Source organism: Hyperoodon ampullatus (genome assembly GCF_949752795.1).
Source record: "Hyperoodon ampullatus genome assembly, chromosome: 4".
NCBI classification, from domain to species: domain Eukaryota; kingdom Metazoa; phylum Chordata; class Mammalia; order Artiodactyla; family Ziphiidae; genus Hyperoodon; species Hyperoodon ampullatus.
In genome coordinates, this window is record NC_136917.1 from 113,704,225 (window position 1) to 113,727,069 (window position 22,845).

At 47.1% G+C, this 22,845-nt stretch overlaps 1 protein-coding gene across 1 annotated transcript; it reads left to right on the forward strand.

Annotated features, from left to right (window-relative positions):
* Positions 1-2,476: 2,476 nt before the first annotated feature.
* On the forward strand, positions 2,477-22,473 carry LHFPL2 (LHFPL tetraspan subfamily member 2; the record flags this gene model as incomplete). The annotated part of the gene is made up of 2 exons (XM_079703672.1): positions 2,477-2,906; positions 22,217-22,473. The coding sequence occupies 2 exons, from the start codon at positions 2,477-2,479 to the stop codon at positions 22,471-22,473; spliced, it is 687 nt and encodes a 228-aa protein (XP_079559798.1).
* Between the last annotated feature and the right edge of the window lie 372 nt (positions 22,474-22,845).

Sequence of the window (22,845 nt, forward strand, 5' to 3'; positions counted from 1 at the left end):
GGGAGTCATCCTAGCTTGTTTGCTTGTTCTCATTTAGAATGATCACTTTCATTATACACAGCCTCCTCCAAAGCTCTTTTGTATTGGTAACGTTTTACTCAAAAGGCATTTCTCTTTGGTAATATTGGGGGGTGGGGGAGGTGAGAATGAGCGAGTGGGAGTAGGTTATACTTCTGGCCTGAGGCTAATTTATTTTCCCCAGCTGAGCTTGTCAGCTGTGTTAGGCAGTAGGGAAACAGGAAGTAAGACCAGGACCTCACCCTCAAAGCCCACCAGGGAAGCTTTAGACATGAGTGACCTCATCCATCTCTAAATAGCCTCTGCTTAATCTTTTAACGGCCAAGTTTCTGTTATCCACGGTGCACTTCCCTTGGTTAAACAGTTGTCCGACCAGTGTCATCCATGTTAGGGGAAAAGCTTCTGAGGCAAAGGAGTTGATATTTACTAAGCACCTACTATGCCAGGCACTGTGCGAGGTGCTTTCACAGGATGTTGCTTATTTCTCCCAACAATATTGTGAGGCAGGGTACCCTTTTTTCTTCATGTGTCCATGAGGAAGCTGAAAGCTAAGGTTCTGAGAAGTTAGATGCCAATATGGCCAGTCTGTGGTGGAGCTAGATTTGGAGCCCAGACTTGATGAACACCAAAACCCTTGCATGCAGCACACCACCTCTCCCTTCCCCAGTGCCCACCCCACACACACACACCCATGACGGTTAAGTTCCTCTGTTCCTAGCTTTGCACTAGCTAATTTTTCAAAATAGCATCTTGTATAAGTGCAGTGATGTGAGGATTGTTAAATACACTGTGTTTTATAAGGTAAGTAATCACCTCTAACTAGGATGTTAGCCAGCATGGTGGAGAAGCTTTGACACCCACTCCCTTCTTTCCCCACTTCCCTCCCTCTTCCGTAACTCCCCGCCCAACCATTGCCCACATGCCATGAGGCTCTTTGTAGTCCTTGGGGAGTTGACATGACCTCAGTTAATAAGATCTAATCATTCAGAACAGAGCCATGTGCCCAGATGTCAGATGTGAGCTGTGCGATTCTTCCTGACCTTGGTGGGCTGGGGGCCGGGGGAGGCGCGCAGTAAATGGGGCTGTGAGGAGGAGCCCTGCGGCCCATTTCAGGGTTCAGGCCTCCCTGAAGGGGGTTTAAGCTGTTAGAGCCCTCTGGTAATGAAGCCATTTGTCCTTGGGAACAGAATGAGTCCTTGTGAGATGAGAAACAATGCGCATGTTGAGTTTCAGACCTGGCGTGAATCGAAGCTCAGGCAGAGAGGCACATGTGATGAACTGGGACAGTTCAAGGGACGCATTCTTCACAGGCAAGTCTCTGTTGTCAGCAAGTCCCCTCAGTGGTAATGATACTTAGTCAATGGTCATTAATGCCTCTGTTTTGAATAATTTCCCCAAGTGAGTAAGTCATCAGTTCTTCTTGGAGCTTTATTTTTCTTCTTTGTATTTTAACTTGTGTAGTTCATTTTGTCTAAAAATCACCCTGTGAGAAATGGATGAAAAATAAGTTTGGGTGGCAAAATTTTATTATTTGTCAGGGCATTGTTTTCCTTTAAAATTCTCATTTACCTCTGAAGCAAATACTCCCTCCTTTGTCTCTGCTAGTAATTTGATTCCCAGGAAATAAAGTTGGGTGTTACTACTCTCTACTGTTAAGCAAAAGGTTTTGATGCAAGTTTTTCTAACTTAGCTCATCTAACACCAAAACAGCAGGCAAAGAGTCCTGTAAACTTTAAAAAAAAACGCAGGCAGTCCGTTGATATAGTTCACTGGCAGTCATATCTTCATCTGTCTGGATCCCTGTGCTCTTGGACTTTTTCTAATAAGATATAATAGAGCAGGAGCCACGTCCCAAGAGCATGCAGCTGGGGCAGGAACCCCACGCACAGCGTGCCCCCGGGTGGGTGCAGGGACTGGCATGGGCCCCTCTGTCGTGCTGCCGAGAGATAAGGGTAACCACAGACGCCTCTGAGAGCGCAGTGAGGGAGACCTTGAAACAAAAACACCGGCCGACACCGCCGAGGACGGCGGCGTGTTGGCGGGGGGCGCAGGATTCGCCGGGGCAAGGTTCTGTGGGCACGAGGGGCGCCGCCGGGCAGGGCTGCGCAGGGCGTGGGGCAGCCGTGCCGCGGGCGCGCACCGGGGTCTGAGCACCGGCCGGAGTGCAGGCGGCCGGGCGGGCAGGCGGCGGGGGCGGGGCCGGCGCCGCTAACCGCTCTCCTCCCCTCTCTCTCCTCCGTAGGTGAGGCTTGCGGCCGCGCGGAGCTGTGACATGGCAGCATGACAGCCCCGGAGAGCGCTGCCCCACGACGCCGCCGGGACCAGGGAGCCCCCGAGCAGCGGCCACTGCCGGCCCGGAGCGCCTGAGCCTCCTTCCCGCGCCTTCCCCGCCGCCCGCCGGGCTCGCCTGTACAGTTCACCCCGTGGCCTCCTGACTCCTGACGCCTCGAACATCAATATGTGTCATGTCATTGTCACCTGTCGCTCGATGCTCTGGACCCTCCTGAGTATTGTGGTGGCGTTTGCCGAGCTCATTGCCTTCATGAGCGCAGACTGGCTGATTGGAAAAGCCAAGCCCCGCGGCAGCGCCGAGCCCAGCGAGCAGGGCGGAGGCTCCCTGGAGCCCCACCACCCCACGCTGGGCATCTACGCCCGCTGCATCCGGAACCCCGGCGTGCAGCACTTCCAGCGGGAGACGCTGTGCGGGCCCTACGCCGAGACCTTCGGAGAGATCGCCAGCGGCTTCTGGCAGGCCACCGCTATTTTCTTAGCCGTGGGCATCTTCATTCTCTGCATGGTGGCCCTGGTGTCCGTCTTCACCATGTGTGTGCAGAGCATCATGAAGAAAAGTATTTTCAACGTCTGCGGGCTGCTGCAAGGAATTGCAGGTAGGCGTGCGTGGAGGGTGAGGGGCCTGAGAGCCATGTGTGTGCTCGTGCGTGTGTGCAGCACCCTCACTGCTCGTTCATTTGCTGCCACACTTGAGGAGGACGGTCTCCTGTCCGGTTCCAGGCAGCAGGCGCGCGCTGCCCTCATCGCGCCCTTTCCCTGCGTCACTCCCCTGCAGTGAAGGAGGCGTCTGTTCTCTGCTCTGGCCTGCTCCTCTTCCTTGCTTATTTCCTCGGGTTCTACGTTGCTGGGTTTTGTTTGAGTAACGACTCCTACTTTTTGCTTTTCCCATTAAATTAACAGCACGCTTTCCGCGTCGTGCGTCCAGGGAAGAACTGCGGTGTGTGAGGCCCCCCAGCAGCGGGCCCTGTGTGCTGGGATGAGCGTGAGCGTGGGGCGTTCATTCACAGGCAGTGAGCCTGGTGCTGCCACCCACTCTCGGCCCCATCCCCGGCCCCAGGATGATTTCAGCTTTCGCAGGCGAAGAAGCTGGCTGGAAGGGAATTAGTATCAGCTGCTCTGTGTTTAATAATGTTCTGGTTTAAATTGTCTGTCTCCCGGAGACAATTGTCAGAATGTTCTGTGCACTCAGATCAGAAATTACAAACTAACGGTTCCACTTTCTGGGAGTTTCTCACTAATGAGCTTGTTAGAAATCAGTGGAAAGAAAAGTATGAGCACTTTACGGGGATCCCAGAGGGGAGGCCGTGAGCTCCAAGAAAACTTCCGTGGCCGCCCACATTTTCATAGGCTGTCCCATGTGGAGTTGAAAAGTGGATCTGGAACCAAGAGGGTATCCGTCTGTCCACGCTCAAGGGACTTGTTCTGAGCAGCAGAAACACACACACACACACACACACACACACACACACACACACACACACACACACACACACACACACACACACACACACACACACACACACACACACACACACACACACACACACACACACACACACACACACACACACACACACACACACACACACCCTGCCGCCGCCCCCCCCCCCCCCCCCACAGAGTTTGAAGACATCCTCAGGAAGCAGAGGAATAGACTCTTGCTTTGATTCTCAGGAAAAAATTTCACTTTTTAAACAACCACAACCAAGGTATTTATTAATCTGAACTCTAACAGGAGAAACAGCAATCCACTTAGAACCCTCATTGAAGGGCACATCCTGTAGCTGCGTTCACGGGGCTGCTGACAATGGAGATAAGCACTGAGCCTGGCATCCAGGCCTGTAAAGAAGCAGACCTCGAATGGATTAGCTCTTGCCTGCCTTATAGCAAACTCTTGAGCTCAGCAGGGCTGGCTTCCAAACAAACAGGTCAAACAGCAGTTTTTTTTCCAAACAGCTGATAAGATGATGTTTTCTGTTTCTCAAACCTTAGGGGGCCCCATGTGTGTATGTGGGGGAGAGGGTAATGGGCTCAGAGAAATGACAGAGGACGTGCTTCACAGTCACGCTCTGTTTCAGTGGGGGATATACTCGTGACAGATCTCAGGACCCCCCATCTCTTTATCTGCCAGGATCAGCCGTACCATGAGAGACCCAGGCACTCATAGGCACTCAGGGAATTTGGGAGGCCTGGATTCTGATTTTCAGCTTTGCTAGTAACTTGCAGTTTCACTTGAGATAAATGCACCAATTCTGTGGATCTTGGCATTCCTCTTCTGAAAGATAGGGAGATTGGAAAATATGATCCTATCTTAGAGTTTTGATTCTGTGAAGCTCATTGTCCCCCTTTTGATTCACTTCTCAACTCTGCAGTTCATCCCCTAAGCTTGAATTTTCACTTCCGAGAAATGTTCATTAAGGTAGGTTTCCATCCTGGTTCATCTTTTTCTTGTCAGAGAAAGGCCTCTACTTTATCCCCCCCGAGGCACACAGTGCCTCGGGGGCATGTGTATCTTACAACTTGTTGAGGAGTGTTACCAAAGTGTTACTAAAGCTTTTGAAAAGTCAAAATAAACATGTAGATGAAGGGAAGCCAGTTTACACAAATAATTAATCCTGTTGAAGAGTCCTGGTTCACCAGAGAGGCGTATTTTTGCTCAGTTTGCCCTGACTATATTTTATTTGCTTATCTTCGATGACTTCATGCTTTTATTATGAGTTTTGTCAATATGCTGGTATGCAGATGAGACTCCTGGTTTGTCATCCCTAGGAATGCTTTTCATCTTGAGAAACTTAGTGCTTTCCAGCAAAGGACTGGCCATTTACAGTAGGGTGGGACATCTTGGGCCATACCACCACAATCGGTCTTTTGCAATCAATTTGCAGAAAATTATAGATGTCTTTCAGTCTCAAAGACTGTTTACATGCAGTTTTTAATAAGGTGTTACTCCAGTGAATTTAGTCTCTAAGAATGTGGATTAGTCCAACAAGTCTTCTGGTGCTCTTGTTTGCTGTTTCACATAAATGGCTAGAGTGTTCATTTTGGCACAGAGATGAGTACATATTTTAGGTATTATTCATACACTCCAGTGAGTTATTCTTGACTTTTCTCTTTCTCTCTGCCTCAGGCCTCTAGGAAGAAGGGCTGGGGAGGAGGGAGCAGTGGCACACCCAAGATGCTGGGCTGTTGGTCATCTGTCTCTCCAAAGTCTTGATTTTTCTCAAAGAAATTTTTCTCCTCATCCCCTTTCACTTATGTTCCCCATGCATACATATGGCATCTCAAAACGTCTGAAATTGCTAAAAGTTGGCCAGAGGCAGAGATTCCTGTACAGTCAGATTCTGCCTCTCTAAGGGGCCACTGATCTAAGGCTAAGAACTGAAATACAGGAAAGTGGATTCTCCTCACCTCCCAGCCCAGCAGCACCCCTCTGAGAAGAAATCATTGGAAGGATGGACTGAACGCTGGTCAGCTGGCTCCCTCATGTTGGGGAGGGGATGAGGGGCACATCTTTGAGGGATGCCTAGTGGGCTCTTTTCTCCAATAGTAGAGGTCTCCACCAGGCAGTTCAAGCCAGCATCAGTGGCAGCCATGGCCCTTGAATCTATGGCTTAAGAGAGTTGCCCCCTGGGTGTCTGAAGCAGCTGACTTGCTTTCTCTCCTCTTGGCCGGTCTCTAAGAGCATCTGGTCAGCCCCAGCCTCAGCCAAGGACTTGCTGCAGCTGTGAACATCAGTCTCTGCTCTCCCCATACCCCTTCTCTCAACTCTGGATCCGTTTGACATTGAAACAAATGGTGGGAAAGGAGACTGTTGCCAAAGCAACGAAAGGATCCTTCAGAAAGATACTCAGATTGTGTTTGTTCTTACAACTCACATTGGCAAAAATGACATTTTTGTAAAATGTAACTGGGTGACGAATTACAGGCTATCTAGTATGCCTTTACTATGCCTAATCTTAAAGGCCACAGGTTCGCATAGTTGTCACTGTCCATAGTATAACAAAAACCATCAAAATCTTAGTATTTTGATTTTAGAAGTCGGGTATAAAAGAATCTGCTACCTCAGTGGAAATCTCAAAATTTGGGTTACTTAAAAAAAAAAAATGCAAATACAACTATTGACCATTAAGCTAATTCAGATAGCAGGATTCGCCTTCAAGGCCTTACCTGATGGTGGGCACCCAGCTGACACTTCTGAAATGCTCATGTACAAATGCTCTGGCTGTTCAGTAGGCGCTCTCAGCAGCAGTTAGAGCTCAAACCTCATCTGGCCCTGGATCAGCGCTGACCTCACCTTAAAGTGTCTGTGAAATGTTAACCAGTCTGCCTCATCTCTAAGCCTCAGTTTTCTTACTTGGAAAACGGGTATAATAGTAGTACATACCTCAGGGTTGTTTTGAGGATTAAATTAGATAATATATGAGAAAGGCTTTTAAGCACACATAGTAAATAGTAAGTGGTAGTAGCTATATGGTGATGATTAAAGTATTTATGCTTTTTGGGCAGGTTTTAGTACCTTCTTTTGTGTTCCCTACAATTGCTGCATTCTAAGGAATAGGGTCCTTAGAACTGATCTTGTTCTGTCGAAACCAAATGTTAACTACATTATAAAGTGCCATTCCTGGCCCCTTAATAGCCTGCCTTTTTGGGACTGAAGAGCACAGAGCAGTCCTGTGGCTCCTATGGGCCTCTGGGTGTCCTCAGGCTTTTTTTTTTAAAGCTGAATTGACAGGAAAACAAAGAGCTTCTTCCTCTCACTCCTCTTCCCCTGACCTGTACGTTCTCCATCCTTTCCTTTCTGGAGGCAGCTTCTAGCGGTTGAGTCCTGATTGCAGGTGGCTTCTCAGGCTCCCCTTGCAGACTAAATCACAGGCTGATTGGTCTTCACTGGGTGAGAACTCGTCCGGGACTTGGTAGAGCCAGAAACACACGTCAGTTCATAGCCCTCTGGGATTCATTACAAAAGCTGGGGAATCAGCCAGCAGGGTCGTTTTTGCCAGCTGCCTTCCTTAGGCTGTGACCTGGATGTGGTCCACAGTGAAAGCGTAGAATGCAAAGATCCAGGTTTTCCATGACAGCATCAAGCAGTTTGGGTTTGGAAATGCATGTAGGGCCCTCTTAGAAGTCTGTGGAATCCCCAGTGACTCAGGTCTGGGACGGGGCCACGGCAGTGAGCTCAGGAGTTGGCCCACTGCTGCTGGCCCGGGCTGTTCCCCTGGGGTTGCCACGAGGCTTGGACTAGCGTGTGAGCTTCTGGCCTGGCTGCCTACTGTCCTCCAGTCCTGCCTCGCCGGCTCTGTGCTGCTTCGTGTCTGGCTGGCTCTCACGCTGTCTAGTCCCTGTAGCCCTCTGTCTGTCTACACCGCGTTCAGCCCAGCAGGATGGCCTCAGCGAGCTGCCCCACTAGTCTGACTGGATAGATCACTGTGGCGCCATCCATGCTCACTGGCATCGCTCTCTGCAGCAGGGGCTTAGGGCCTGCTGTGCAGACTCAGTTTTCTTAGAAGTGAGCAATGATTGAGGGTGAAGGAGAACAGTATGAAAAAAAGAAAGGGAAAGGAATAAAAGAAGGATCTTAGAAGAGAAGTGGAGGGTTTTGTTTCTGCTGTGTGTAGAATTGCTTTGTCGTAGTCGGGCACGCGTGGGGAAGTCAGGGTGGGCATGTGAGATACACCATGACTGCTTTCTGGGTCTTGGCATTCTCATTGCCATTTTTCAGAGGGTGAAAGATAACCACGACTCAGCCTGGTCGCAGCATCCGTTTTGCCTTATCCCATGCCCTACCTGTTCACTCCCGGTGACCACGTCGGTCACTGGAGAGGAGAGAAGTAAGAACAGGACTTGGGAAACGTGGGGAGAAGGGAAGAGATTCCTGCCTCTTTCAGGGGCCTGGCCCCACTGTACACCTGAAAATCTCACCTCGCTTTCTCTGAGAAGGTAGTGTGACCTTGGTTGCCCGACTTCAAAGAAAAGACATGAGGGAAGTAGAGGGAGCGTCCCCTACTTCTCCTTAGAATGAGGCACTGGAAGCTTCTGGCTGTCTAAAGGAGGCTCTGGATTTCTGGCTCTCCAGACAGATGACGCCTCCACCAGAAGTCAGATGTAACCGTTCTATGTCTGAGTCCATTTAAGAGTACCCCTGACTCATTCCTCAACCTTGTGGAAAACTGAAGAATGCCAAAATGTTATAAGGCAGGCCGGAATTAAATTTCAATCCAAGGAGCTTTTATTGGATGCCCGATAAATACAAAGACCTATAGACTCAGGTCTACAATTTCTTGAGTTTCTGCTCCAAAACCATATTAGAGAGTCATTGCTTTGGAAGCTGTACCCTAGAAAAGCAAAAACGAAGCAAAATATCATCATATATAAAGGGAGCAAAAGAATTCAACTTTATCATTAGAGGAAAAACAGAACTACTGCCTAAGAGCAAGTGGACCAAGCACGCATTAATTTGAGTAAATCTAGGGACTGGGATCTCTTTTTAAAGAATCAGTTGGAAAATCTAGACAAAAATTGCAAACTCTCTTAAAATTCAGATAGAATATGCAGTTGATATGCAAATAAAGTACTTTGCTATGGTAACCACTTAATTGTAGACAAATAATCTCAGAGCCCTGGATGATCTATGTTCCAATTCCAGTAACAAATCATCACGTTAAGTATGGCTCTGAATATTTATACAAGTGGTTCAGGCACTCTGTTTTAAGAACTTAATGCAACAGTGGTGTTCTTCTAAGCCCTGACGTCACTTCAGAAGTAATCTGTGCACTCTTATGTGCCCAGGCACAGTTAGCCACAGTTATGAGTTCAGTTGTTGTATAGAGGCTTCCCAGTAGCTTTATTAATTGGCCCTCAATCTCTTTTATTAAAAGATAGCCCCCAGGGCTTCCCTGGTGGCGCAGTGGTTGAGAGTCCGCCTGCCGATGCAGGGGACACGGGTTCGTGCCCCGGTCCGGGAAGATCCCACATGCCGCGGAGCAGCTAGGCCCGTGAGCCATGGCCACTGAGCCTGCGCGTCCGGAGCCTGTGCTCCGCAACGGGAGAGGCCACAACAGTGAGAGGCCCGCGTACCGCAAAAAAAAAAGATAGCCCCCAGTACAGATGAAACCTAAAATACACATATTGAGAAAATGAAGCCAATATTAAAAATTTCAAACCAAAATACTCAGTGGCTATGTGTTCAGGGTTGAGAGGCCAGCCTCAGGGCCCTAGTGTTGAAAAGATGGCACCTGCTTTGTTGCAGGAATTATTTAACATTATCTGGACCCCAAAACTTTGAGCAGGCAAGAAATTTACTTACTGTCCTGAAAATTTCAGAGCTCAGTAACTAAATTTTTTAAGTGTCTTTTATTCTGCTATGCACTGCATTTGATTTTTGGTGGGGGGGCAGCTTACTTTGAATTATAAGTGTATTTTGGTTAGAGTCAAACAGGAGCTCTTTCTAATCCTACATGTTGGATGAATAATTTATCAAGAAATAGTTTTTAAAGTTCTTCCAGTTGCATAGAAACAGTTTAGGAAACACCTTCTCACTTGGAATGCAAAGTAAAATTTTATCACTAACTCATGGGAAGGAATAATCTGACTAAATTAGTTTGTTGGGATGCATTTTAACGGGTAAGAGTTAAAGTTTTAGAAACTGCCAGTGAAGTAATTTGCATATAAACATGAATTATTGCTGGGAAAGGTTTAGGGAGGCTTCAGTGTGGGAGAAACTGCATCTTTCTTGTGGATTGTTTCTCCACATATTCTAGGGGCATCCAACAATTCTTAATTGATGGTCATTAATTTTGAGTAATTGTAACAGAAACTTCCTCTGGGGGGCTTGGCTGTAAGGTCTTTTTATGACAACTATGCTCTGATTGTCTTCCAAAGAATTCTCTTTATTGCTTTGTCATCCGTTCTCCACCCACCACCCTGGAAGAGTATTTTTCTTGCCAATTATAATTCCATGGAAGTGTTTTTAGTAGAAAACAAGTACCCTACTAGACTCCTCCAGGGAGACGGTGTAAGCATTAATACAAACTTTAAGTAAAAAATTACTGACACCGATCCTTCACTTTTCTTCTCCTTCCCCTCAGAAAATCTTGTTGGTTAAAAACCTCTAATGTTATTGATCATGTACTAAAATGACATGTAGATATAATCTACTCTGCAAAGACACTGGTTATCGGCTGAAAACCCTTTTCATTACCAGTGACCTCCCATTTCTGATCTGGCCTTCAAAGCAGAGTTTTTAAATGTCAGTTGGGCCCAGTCTAGCTTGTCCATAAACCCTTGAAATTTAAAATGAGGTGCAGTGAAAACTCTTTACCTTTTCATTTATACAGTAAACAAACAGGCTTCTTAGAAAGATGTCCCCATCCTAACACACACACCCCAGCGGCCTCTCACTGCCTTTGAACAAGGGCGGGTCCACTCTGCTAAGGTTTGTCGACTGAAAAAAAAAGTGCACAACGTGAGAGTTGTAAGTTAAGTTTTATTGGGGGCAAAATGAGGACTATAACCCAGGAGACGGCGTCTCAGATAGCTCTGAGGAACTGCTCGAAGAGGTCAAGGGAGGAAGGTCAGTGTATATGTGATTTTGGTGAAGCGGGTGCATGCAGTCAGGCACACATTTTTGCAGAAGGTTGCTGCTAGTCATGAGGAGAAAATGTCCCTGTTAATGATTTTAGTACTTTTCTAGAGATGAGAAGATGCAAGAATTTGGGCTCATAAAATCTTCTCCTGCAAATATCTATCTGAAGGCCTGTTCTGCCAGTTTTTCCCAGAACACAGAGTGCCTCATTCCTGATCTCCACCCTGAACTCCTTTCAGGGGGTGCTGAAGGTCAGCGGCTGCAGTGGCCAGTGACTTAGTCCTTGTAGAGGCAGATGGCAAGCCCCAATTTTTAGTTTCCACCAGTCCTCAGCGAAAACGAGAAAAATAAGGACAATGTTGTAAGATTTCATAGTGCTATAAATGTGTTCAATTTAAAGAACTGTCCTTTATTCTTAGATTACATCCTTTACCCTTTTTGTGTTAAAATACCCTTTTTTATGAAATGATAATGAGAGGAGATAACGGTTATTTTTAGTGTCCTTATATTAGCAAAAGAAAAAATATTGACCTCCCAGTAATTTTTCTGGAGATTTTGCTAGTGTCTGAAGTCCAGAAGCTTGGGAACCACTGTTCTAGAATATGAGCAAGGGTGTGGATTGTGACTTTTTCACAGCTCTCTAATGTTCAGAATGGGGCCTGCCACATACACACTAGGCGCTCAGTAAATGTTGTTCACTGACAGAAACATAGTCTGTTCTGTGCTCACTAATCCGTGCTAGAAACTGTGAGTTTCTAGGCATTGGGAAAGAGTAAAGGATGTAGTAAATGCTGCTGAGTCTCAATCCTAGCATGTACTCTGCCCTCCTAGACAGAGCATAAATAAATGAGTCATCATCCAAAGAACCAATAAGAATCATTTCAGAACTGGCAGTCAGTAAAACCAAATTCTGTTTGGGCTTTATATAATAAATCTTCAATGAAAATTTGAAAAGCCTTAGTGGGCAAAGTGATTTCAAAAGTAGAGAATAACCAAAGGTGGCAGTTCTTAGGCAGAACTCCTTGATTCATGGTATAACTAATACTTTGTTATATTACTCTTATTTATAAATACTGTTCGAATACCCCTGACTCTGAATGGCTAACTGGCATTTTGGTACTGAGGGTAGTGTCTTGGCATCTGGAGAAGTCAAGCAGGCTGGAATAATAGCATTGTTAATTTAGCTTTGGGGCTTGGGAGACAAGGACCACAACTCTTCTTGGGTAGAAGAGACCTGGGGGGGCCCCATCCTGGTGTCTGTAGTTGTCATAAGCAAGATTTCATGAGAGCCTGATGCCTCAGATTGAGAGCAGCATCCCCTGAATGTAGACATTGAGGCAAGCAGATCTCTTGTTAGCACAGGATTAACTAAAACCTACTGCCTGTGTACAGGTAATGGTGAATGGTGCAAGGGTTCAGGGTTAGGAGGAGGTCAAGGCAGAGATCCTCAGCTCTGTTCTGTGAATGAAGAAAGGCTACTTGGGGCTTCCCTGGTGGCGCAGTGGCTGAGAGTCCGCCTGCCGTTGCAGGGGACACGGGTTCGTGCCCTGGTCCGGGAAGATCCCACATGCCGTGGAGCAGCTGGGCCCGTGAGCCGTGGCTGCTGAGCCTGCGCGGCCAGAGCCTGTGCTCCGCAATGGGAGAGGCCACAACGGTGAGAGGCCCGCGTACCGCAAAAAAAAAAAAAAAAAAAAAAAAAAAAAAAAAGGCCACTTGGAGGAGGCGGGATGGTTAAAGCATGGCCCCGGCTGCTGGAGGAGGGATGTAACTTGGGGGCTGTCTGAGAATGCTCTCGGTGCTCGATTTTGTCTAATCAGCTACAGATGTCTCTCCTGGAAAGTTCATAGGATGTGGTTTTTTTGTGGACCAGTTTGTGGATGGCATTAGTATTCTAGGTAGATGTGCAGTTTCAGATGGTTCCCAAGTGCACAGAATCTCAAGGACTAAAATGTGAACAGATTATACGGCTTACATTTTCTCCCTCTGGTCTGATGGGTTTTGTGCTTTATTTCCAGTTTTCTGCTCACACAGATTCTTCAGGAGAGGACATCATAGCGAACATTATGTTGGTTTGACCTGTTCATAGGTTTTCTTTCTAGAAGTTTTTTTTGGCCAGTGGCAGCCATTCCAAGGTGACACCTATATTGCAGTAAAGGAGGCTGATGACACTCAGATTGTAATGAAAGAGAGGGGGTGGTTGGAAACTCTTTATCTTGTTGTTGTCTTGCTGTAGTGTTAGCAAATCAACCTGCCTCAGAATAGGTGAGCCTTTATTTTTGTGCAGCCTTCCTCTCTCCGTCATCCCCTTACAGCATTCCTGTGGTTTTTTTCCACTTGAGAGCTGTTCATCGTCATCTGCTCTCTCACGTCTCGTAGGTATAAGCCAGCTTTTGAGGATATAGCAATCTCCCCTCTTCAGCTGCACAGATGCTTTTGTTTTGGAAGCTAGTCTTTGGTGTGCAGTAAAGCAGCAGCCTGGATTTGAGTCCCAGCTCCACCATTGATTAGCTGTGTAACCTTACTTAATCCCTCTGTGCCTCAGTTTCCTCGTAGGTCAAATGATGATATTAATAGTACCAACCTCACAAGATCCTCTCATGGAGAGAACTCTCATTTGAGTTATATTTAAAGTGCTTAGCCAGTGCCTGGCACATTGTAGTGCTTAGCACTTAATAACTGCTGCCGTTGTTATTATAACAATTATCATTATGATCATTAAAAGGTTCTAATCACCTGTATGAACTTCCAGCTTTAAAGTATTAGTTGTGAATGTGTAAAATTGGGGGAGGGTGTTTGTAGCTTAAACTCCATGTCATCTTTGCTTGGAATCTACCATTTTTACCATAGACGATCTTTCCAAAAGGTTCTTCCAAAAATGAGAAGACTAGAAAGGAAATGGGAATCAGAAATGACATGTGAAGTTGATCAACAACACAGTATGTGTAGAGGACTGTGTTGGATTTGGGATGGAGATGGAGGTAGAAGCCAAGGAATAGAACACACTCCTTACTGCTGTCCAGTTTATAATCCAGCGGGAGTTCATCTGAGCCAAATATACATACTTTGAGGCATCTAAGAGACCTTGGAGCCAGTGCTGTTCTATTATGGGACAAATGCATAGTATGTCACAGTAAGATTCCTAGTTTTTACTATCATTGTTCTGGATAATTTTTCAGATAGTTGGTTAACCATTTACTTGTAATTTTTTACCCATGAAATTCTGAGTTGCCTCTCTTCTTAAAACAGAGTGTAGGGGACCTAGTTCAGCCTTGCCTTGGTGAGTGAGAATGGTCACTACAGGCTGTCTCCAAAGTCCCTGCACAGGAGGAATATACAGGTTCATACTGTGATCTTTGGAAAGAGAATAGCTTGATGGCAAATTCGTCGGTCTGACATGGTGCCTTCCTCAAAGCACAGTCTTAATAATACCTGACAGTTTGCCTTAGGGTATTGTGAAAGAGAAAAGGTCCCTACCTAACAACAGTTGACGACTTTCAAATAGCTATTAGGGACTGCCAAAATGACTTCCAGCTGTCAGCATGGAAGATGACTCTGGAAAAAATAAAAATTTAGACAGAAAAGAGAGGTAAACATACAGATAAATGTTAACTAGCAGGCCCAGGGTTGTTGTGTATCACTCTGTACATCAGTTGTTGTACCCCGTGATGGCCCCAGACTTAGAGTTAAATAACTAAACGTATTATTCCTCTTGGAAGCAGAGAATCACCTCCTCTCCCTCTCCTGACCACCCCCCATCACTCCACCTGCGATTGATCTATGACACTGTCCTCAGGACTGCTGATGGGAGTGGGTGTTTTCCTGGGCCGTCAGCAGTTCTACATTCCCGCCTTCAGTGCCGGCACTTTCTGTTAGTCTCTCCATTCTCCAGGCTCATGCTGCTTCTGGACACCACCCTTACCACTTCTGCAAACTGCCGTGGTCCACCTCCCTCCTCATTGCCCCTGGTGTACCCTTCTGCCACCTGCCATGTTCCTGAACTTCTCCAGGTTTATCCCTGCACTGCGCCTCCCTTCCCAGCTGGTGTCCAGGGCAGTTCCCACAGTCAGTCACAGCATGTCTTTATAGATGTCGTTACCGCAGCCAAGCATGGTTGGAAACAATTTCAGAGTTTTGAGGCTAAAATGATCTCTAGATTACTGAAAACTTATTACATTTAGTTGACTTACTGCTTTTTTCTATGTCATCTGCCAACAAAGATCTATTTTCTGTAGCCAGAAAGGAGATATTCAGTGCTTGCAGTCAAGTAGAAGGCCAGTCCCATGGTTTGGTCCCTTTGTGTGTCTCATTAGTAAGTGTGGCTGGTGTGCTGTTAGCCAAAACTGCCGACCCCTGGGATTCACCGTTATCGAATGTAGCTTTTCCTCCAACCATTTAAAAAACTTGGCAAGAACTTAAAATGGCTTCATTTTAAAATGTAACCATCCACATCATAGCACTCTATCTTTTCATTCATCCAACAAATATTTACTGAACAGCTATTACACGTCAGACATTGTTCTAGGCAATTGGGATACATAAAGAAAAAACTGCACAAAGTTCTCTATCCTCACGGGGTTTACATTCAAGCTGGTGGAGACACAATAAACCAAATAATTATACAGTATGTTAAAAAGGGATGGGTGCTATAGAAAGAAAAAACAAAAGGAGTAGCCAGGGTGAGAGAGGTTGGGTATGCTGGGGTGATAAGGGGGGAAGCTGCAATGTTAAATAGGGTTGTCAGGGTAGGATTCAGTGAGGAGAGATTCAACCAGAGACTTTAAGGAGATATAGGAGTCAGCCATATGGACAGTCAGGAGAAGGAGCTCTCCCGGCCAAGGGGGCAGCTGGAATGAAGGCCAGTAGGCTTTGCCGCAGAGGGATGTGGGCCCTAAGAGAGGAGTCAGGGAGGATTCTAAGGGTTTTGACCTGAGCAGGTCTAAGAATTGGACTCCCATTTGCTGAAATGAGGTCCACAGGGCAAAGGCCAGGTTTTGAAGTGGGGAGTAGGAATCAAGAGTTAGGTTTGGACATAGCTTTCAAGTACCTTGTTAGATATCCAAGTGGAGGTCAAGTAGGCAGTTGGATATGCAAATCTGGAGTTAAAGGTGGAGATCAAAATTCAGGAGATGCCAGCCTAGAGGCAGTGTTTAAAACTGTGGGACCGAGTGTGATCAATAAGGAGAATGTGGACAAGAGGACAAAGGATTGGGCCCTGGGCCCCCCAGTGTTCAGAGATTGGAAAGGTGAGGAAGAACAGCCAAGGACACCGAGAAGGGACAGCCAACATGGCTTCCCGTCTGGAGGCAGGACACTGGCAGATGATAATGCAAGGAGCGCTGCCCTGTCTCCTTAGTTTTCCTTTACTACAATATTGTCAGTACTTTCTGAACTTGCTGATTGAAGCTGTCACCCCCAGCAAGCCTGGAATGCTCTCTGAGCTGTGTCCCAGAATAGGGATGGGATGCAGGAAGCCAGTCACTCTCCCGTCTGATTTGTCTTGCTTCTTGTTAGAGAGATGGCCGCCTGGGCAAGAGGTTGAGGGGCAGGGGGTGTGGTGACAGGGGCAGCCTCCTGGCACAGCTGAGCTGAGCACCGCAGAGACTGGAGCTCAGTCTGAGTCACAGGGTAGACCTGATAGGGATAAACACTTTACACCAGGTGAATTCCCCCCACCCCCCAGAGCTATGTTGAATGGGAAATGGATGTTTGATAGTTAGATGGTTTCCTGCCGGGTTCCTAAATGAGTCAGTGGCTGTTTCAAAGCCAGAAATAAGTTGAACTCTTGACCTCTGTTACCCAAGGTTAACTGCGTGACATACTCTATGGTAAATGCTAAAGATAAAATTGTGATGTAAATCAAGAAGGATAAAGCTTTTCTGCCCTCAAGGGGCTCAGAGTCCTGCTAGGGCATCGCTCTATCCTCAGGGCCGAGAATAATGCCTGCCACTTAGTAGGTAACTCAGTAAATTGAGTTGAATATACAAAAATAACATACGATAAAGAGCTGAAGAGGGATGTGCACAGGGCAGTGGGAACACACAGAGAATAACATTCTGGCAGAAGTGGTGACAAATGTCACACAGAGGTGACATTTGGGCTGGGATGGGGGGAGGGTATTTCCAGGTGGATGAGTGCCCAAGGGGTCAGCATGAGTGAGACCCCTTGTTCAGGGAGCGGGCACTCCTCAGTTGTTAGACCTAGTTGGAGCCCAAATGCATCAAATGATGCTAAGCCTGCTATCCGCTGTCTGCTGTGAACTCGCTCTCCAGAGATACTAGGATATTTCAGAGCTTCAGAATGAGCTTATTATGACCTAGTGGAGGCTGAGTGTGCGTCCCTCACTGGGGGCTTCTCCACAGGCTGCTGGTAGCAGTAACAGAAGGCCATCTTTTCTTCCCATCCTTAGAAAATTCCCTTTGCAAACTGAGGTCTAGTCAGTCTTTACTATTTAGTCTGGAAGCCTGTCTGAAGAGGAGGCAGGAGTATGATGTCCAAAGACTCACTTGTTCTTCTGTACAACAGGGGCCAGCCTCTAGTTCTCACTTGTCAGGCCAGGAAAAAGGGCCTCCTTCTGTACAGACAGTGGGTGACCCACAAAAGGCAAGAAACCTGGAGTCCGTTCCCTTGGCCAGCAGGTAGTGAAAGTGTGGGGTGATTGGGTGACAGACTGGCAGGGAGGGAGTCGGGGCCGACACAGCCAGGGAGAGCCTGTGAAGTAGCCACGGAGCCTTCCGCACTCTTCCTTCACAGGCTGAAGAGCAGTGGTTCAGACTTGGCTTCCCCGTTCCTAGCGTCTCGGACGCTTAACGTTGGAGGTGGTCACCTTCAGACAAGTAAAATATTATTTATTGTATTCAGCAACTCCTAGTCTTTCCAAAATTGGAGGCTTGGCAAGATTATGGAGGTTGTTTCCCCCACTAAGGGATGTGATTAAAACTTATATTTGATAACATACTGTTTGATTTCAAGGCAGTAGCAAGAAAATTACCTAAGATATATAATTTTGTGGCTGGTCTAATCACAGTCAGTGCTGACTGTTGATCAGGAAGACTATGACTTTACTTTTCCCAGGGTGTTTCACTGGAAACTCAGCCATGAAACACAGCTCCTGACCTCTCCCTTTCAGAGCTCATGGAGTCTAACCCAAACTACGTGTTTAGGTCACCCATAGACTCTAAAAATTCCTGTGTAGCAGGATAGAAGTGCTGGAAACTCAGCCATGAAACACAGCTCCTGACCTCTCCCTTTCAGAGCTCATGGAGTCTAACCCAAACTACGTGTTTAGGTCACCCATAGACTCTAAAAATTCCTGTGTAGCAGGATAGAAGTGCTGGGAATCCAAGGTTGAGTCTGAAACCTCCTTCCAGGTAGGGGAAAATATTATTAAAATGGCAGAGGGACATGATGGGTGTTGCAGTGTGATAGCTGGTGCCCATGAGAGTGCCAGCACCCTATGGTGAGCCTTGGTAAATTGTCAGGGCTCTGTCTCCAACCTGGTGTGTCATCTGTGGGGTAGTCCAAGTGACTAACCATCCGTGCCCTTTCATTAATTTCTTTCTTAATTAATTAATTTCTTCCCCAGATGAGGTTGAGTCATCCCCCAAGTGACCCCATGGTGAGCATATGCTGGCATCTTCTAGTCCTCTTGGAACAATGAACTGGGAGGCTGTTAGCAAGAGAAAAGACAGGATACAAGGGAGAGGATATCTCTTAAGGTTGGGGAAAATGGTACCTTCTTGGGTATCATCAAGTCGAGCCACCGCAGAAGCTACCAGCCCTCTGAACTGCCTGTGGTTTCTTGTAGTGGTGGCTGTTTTCTTGGGTAGTTGGCCAGTATCATCCTGCCTGCCTTTCCTCCTCCTCCCAGTTGGGCCTGTCGCAGCTCAGCCAGGCACCAGGAAGAGATGCCAGTCAAAAGAAAATGACATGTCCACTGGCCTAGTCCCTTATTTTCTCTGCCACCCTCCCAACACACATTCACACACAACCAAAACTGTGATGCATTAAGGTAAGGAGAGGAAACGCCCCAGAGATCGGCTGGCCTCACTTCAGGAGCTGTGGGGGAGAGCAGACCATTTTCTGGTGTGGCTCTTATGTGAAACTCAACCCAAAGCACACCTCAGCTGACAGTCCCTGGTGCACTCCAAATTGATGACTAGAAGAGCCACGCCACATTTGCAGCAGACTTGGTATGTGTCTTACTATGTTCTCTTGCCTGCTGTCTGATGTGCCCATCTAAGAAGTCGTGGACTTTAATTCTGTTCTCGGTAGCAGGTGTCATCAAGCCTATTTGGAATCTGGGGCATATGTTTGCTTCTAGCCCCTGGGATTCACAGGCCTGGAACAGGCAGTGTGACAGGAGAAGCCAGCCAACCAAGAGTCTGCATCTCCTTTCCTGCCGGGATAACTTCATTCTTGTTGATTGGCATCTGCCAAAGTTATTTTACTCTTTCTCCCCAGGGGCATTATGGTTTAGAAAAACTGTATTGCAAAACAAATTGCACTGACATTGATAAAGTTTTATTAAGAGTCTGCTCTGTGCCAGGCACTATTCTGAGCACCGCCCTCGTGGAGCTTAAGGTTTAGAATGGAGGTGGATTAACAATCAGAATAACTAAGTGAAGTATCAGGTTGAACCACATGAAGTGACCATTTTTGTAGGTAAAAAATAGACAAATATTGACAGTTTCATATGACTCAAAGTAATATAGTCTGTTTGTCAGTAATAAATGCTAAGGAGAAATAATAAAGCAAGAAAGGGGGAGAGCAAGTTAAGGGAGAGGTAGGTGTTTGGAATTGTAAATAGACGGGACCAGAAGACCAAGGAGGTGGCATTTGAAGATGGCTGGAAAGCCGTCTGGAAGAAGGGCGGTGCAGGTGAGAGGAGCATAACAAGAGCGAGGGCCCGAGCGTGGCTGGTGTGTGGCTGGAGCAGAGAGCAAGGGCAAGAGAGGCAGGTGACGGGGAGCCGGGACCCAGAGGACCTTGAGGGCCAGGGAGGGAAGACTGGATTTTACTCTGAGAGCTGGGAAACCTTTCTGGGCTTCTCGATAATTTTACTCGGAAGCAGAAAGAACCTGTTGAGATGACAGCTGTGACTAAGGAGCGCTCGTTAGGGCCCAGGAGCCGGTGCCCAGGCCGCTCCAAAGCTGCGCCGGCCCCGGGAGCAGTGGAGAGTCCGGCCCGGCGAGGTGAGGTGAGGGCCGCGTGTGGCCACCTGAATCGTGAAAATTTCTGGAAAAGGAGCATTTTTTCAAATACCTAGAAAGATGACAAATGCTTGTTCTGTACTTGCTCACCTGAAGGCTGGCTGTTTTCTCTCTCCGACTGTCTTGTGTTTTCATGGCATTAACCAAGCTAGGGGCAGCTCTGGCGATTGCTGGGAGGAGAGGCCCACCAGCCAGGCTGCCCAGGTTGGGAGCCTGTCGTTTGGGCACACATGCACTGGGGCTCACAGACATACCAGAGCCACTTTCTGTCACCCTCCCGGGGGACTGCCCTGTGGGCTTATAAATAGTCAAGCTGAGGATTTTGACAGACTCTTAAGCATGGCACCCTTTTATGATAAGTCTCCCTGCTGTCCTTATTCACAGACCGATTGGCCAGTAGCAGCCACAAAATTTTAAGAAGGCCTGAAGCACTTCAGGAACCTTATCTGAGCTACCAGCAAAGAGGACAGCTAAGGAGAAGTACAGGGGTGAATGTTCCTGAGGGTTCTGCAAAAAGGGGTCTGATGATATTAAAATAATAGTTATTTTTAAACTGCTGGCTTCCCAGAAGGATCTGAGACAGCCACATTATGTTGTGCATCCTACAAGCCAGAGCCCAGCACAGGGCTGCTACGTGACAGCAGACTCTGTGCTCTCTGTCTTCTGTCCCTAGCCCCTATCCAGTGCAGGAAAGGGCGTGGAGAAAAGGGAACCCTGCTGATGATGGTGGGAATGTAAATTGCTAACAGCCACTCTAGAGAAGGGTGGTTAAGAAAAGTATTTTGCCATAAAGAGAAACCCTTACAATTCAAGGGTTATAATGCACATTGAAATGCATTAATTTTACTAACTGGACTTGTTTAACCCACATAATACAAACGGTGTGTGCAATTAGTATTCAAATATAAACACTCTGGCCTTTTAAAAGGGAGAGCCGTTAATACTCCCTTGCCCACAGGCTGCAGGTCCCAGCGATGGTGCCTCTGGTTTCCAGCGCAGTAACTTAGGACCTGAGGGAGGAAGCTCCCAAGGTTCCATGTGCCTTGGGCGAGGTTTCCTAGGGAACAAGGTAGGAATTAATCGGGATTTATCACAGGCTTAGAAATACAAAAGAATTAGCGCAGTCATCCTAGATCTCCCCAGCTGAGTTACATTTGTTCCGATGGAGAATAGTTCATTCTTTCAAGGGTACTAATTGTAGCCTCCTCGCCCCCAGTTATGACACCTTTGAAAATATCCACCCCCCGCCTCCCCCCTCCCCCACATAGGCCGGCTTGTCTATTCCTAACTGGTAAACTTTACACTGCTTCTGCATGGAAGGGGCCTGCCAAGGGCTTTAACCTGTTACCTAGCGCTAGTCTGTGTTCCAGGTTGTTGTTAGGGACACAGCACGTACTCTTTACAGACTGTGTAATACTCACACCCACCTTATGAGTTAAGGATTAGCTCACTTTACAGGTGAGTAATCATACTTAGGTTCAAAGACTTCTCTAAGGTCACCCAGCTGAATGCCAGCAAACAGACTCCTCGTGGGTTTATCTTTAAAGCATGACACCCAGCTTAAGATGTGGTCTCTCGCATTTAACCATGGTTTTCTGTGAATTCCCTCACATCGGGGTGGGCAAACTTCTCCTGCCAAAGACCAGAGAGTAAATATTTCAGACTTTGCAGGCCATAGGGTCTGTAGCAACTCTCCCTGTGCTGTTCCCGCACAGAAGCAGCCATGGGCAGTCCATAAACAAATAGCTGTGCTCCAATAAAGCTTTATTTACAAAAGCAAGACCCCACTTGACCTTAGTTTGCCGACCTCTGCCTCAGACCAAAAGGGAACTAACTGCTCACTGCAGTAAGAGCCTTGTGGGAAGAAGTAGTAACAAGGTTACCTGCTTTTCTAGAAGAGAAATTATTAGTGGGTTCACATTCCAACATGTACAAAAGCAGCTAAAAATATTTTCAGTAAAGTGATTGATTGTCTTGATCAGGCCAGATCAGTTGCCTAAAAACAGTCCCTAACACTTGCTATTGCAGAACGGATGCCATTACACAGATTGGTACAGTTACTCACTTGCCATTGGAGAGCCGTGGGGCTTTCACCTGTTTTTCTTCTGCCCTGCAGGCCTCTTCCTTATCCTGGGTTTGATACTCTACCCTGCTGGCTGGGGCTGCCAGAAGGCCATAGGCTACTGCGGACACTACGCATCGGCCTACAAACCCGGAGACTGCTCGTTGGGCTGGGCCTTCTATACCGCCATCGGGGGCACGGTCCTCACTTTCATCTGTGCCGTCTTCTCCGCACAAGCAGAAATTGCCACCTCCAGTGACAAAGTACAAGAAGAAATCGAAGAGGGGAAAAACCTTATCTGCCTCCTTTAGTTTGGAAGAGACATCAATGCCGTTTTCTTGCTCCTGTAACCTTGTGAAACACTTCACTTCTGGTTCTGTCGTTTGAATCAAGTGAAGAACTAGCTTTTACCTACCAAAGCCACGTTCCACAGCCCTGAGCCTTGCCAGGACCAACGACAGGCAACACCCAGCTGCACAAAGTGACTGCACAGGAGGGCCACAGTGCAAACTGTAAGAGATGGAACATGAAAATAGTACATAAACCCCGACATGCAGTTCTGTCAGACTCCATCTCCCCCCAAGGCTCAATGAAGGATGATGATCTAAACCATTAAAGCAGCAGTTTCTCTGGTAACAGAAGAGACCATTGGCCAGATTTGCAGGCTGTTGAGAGACGTTTCT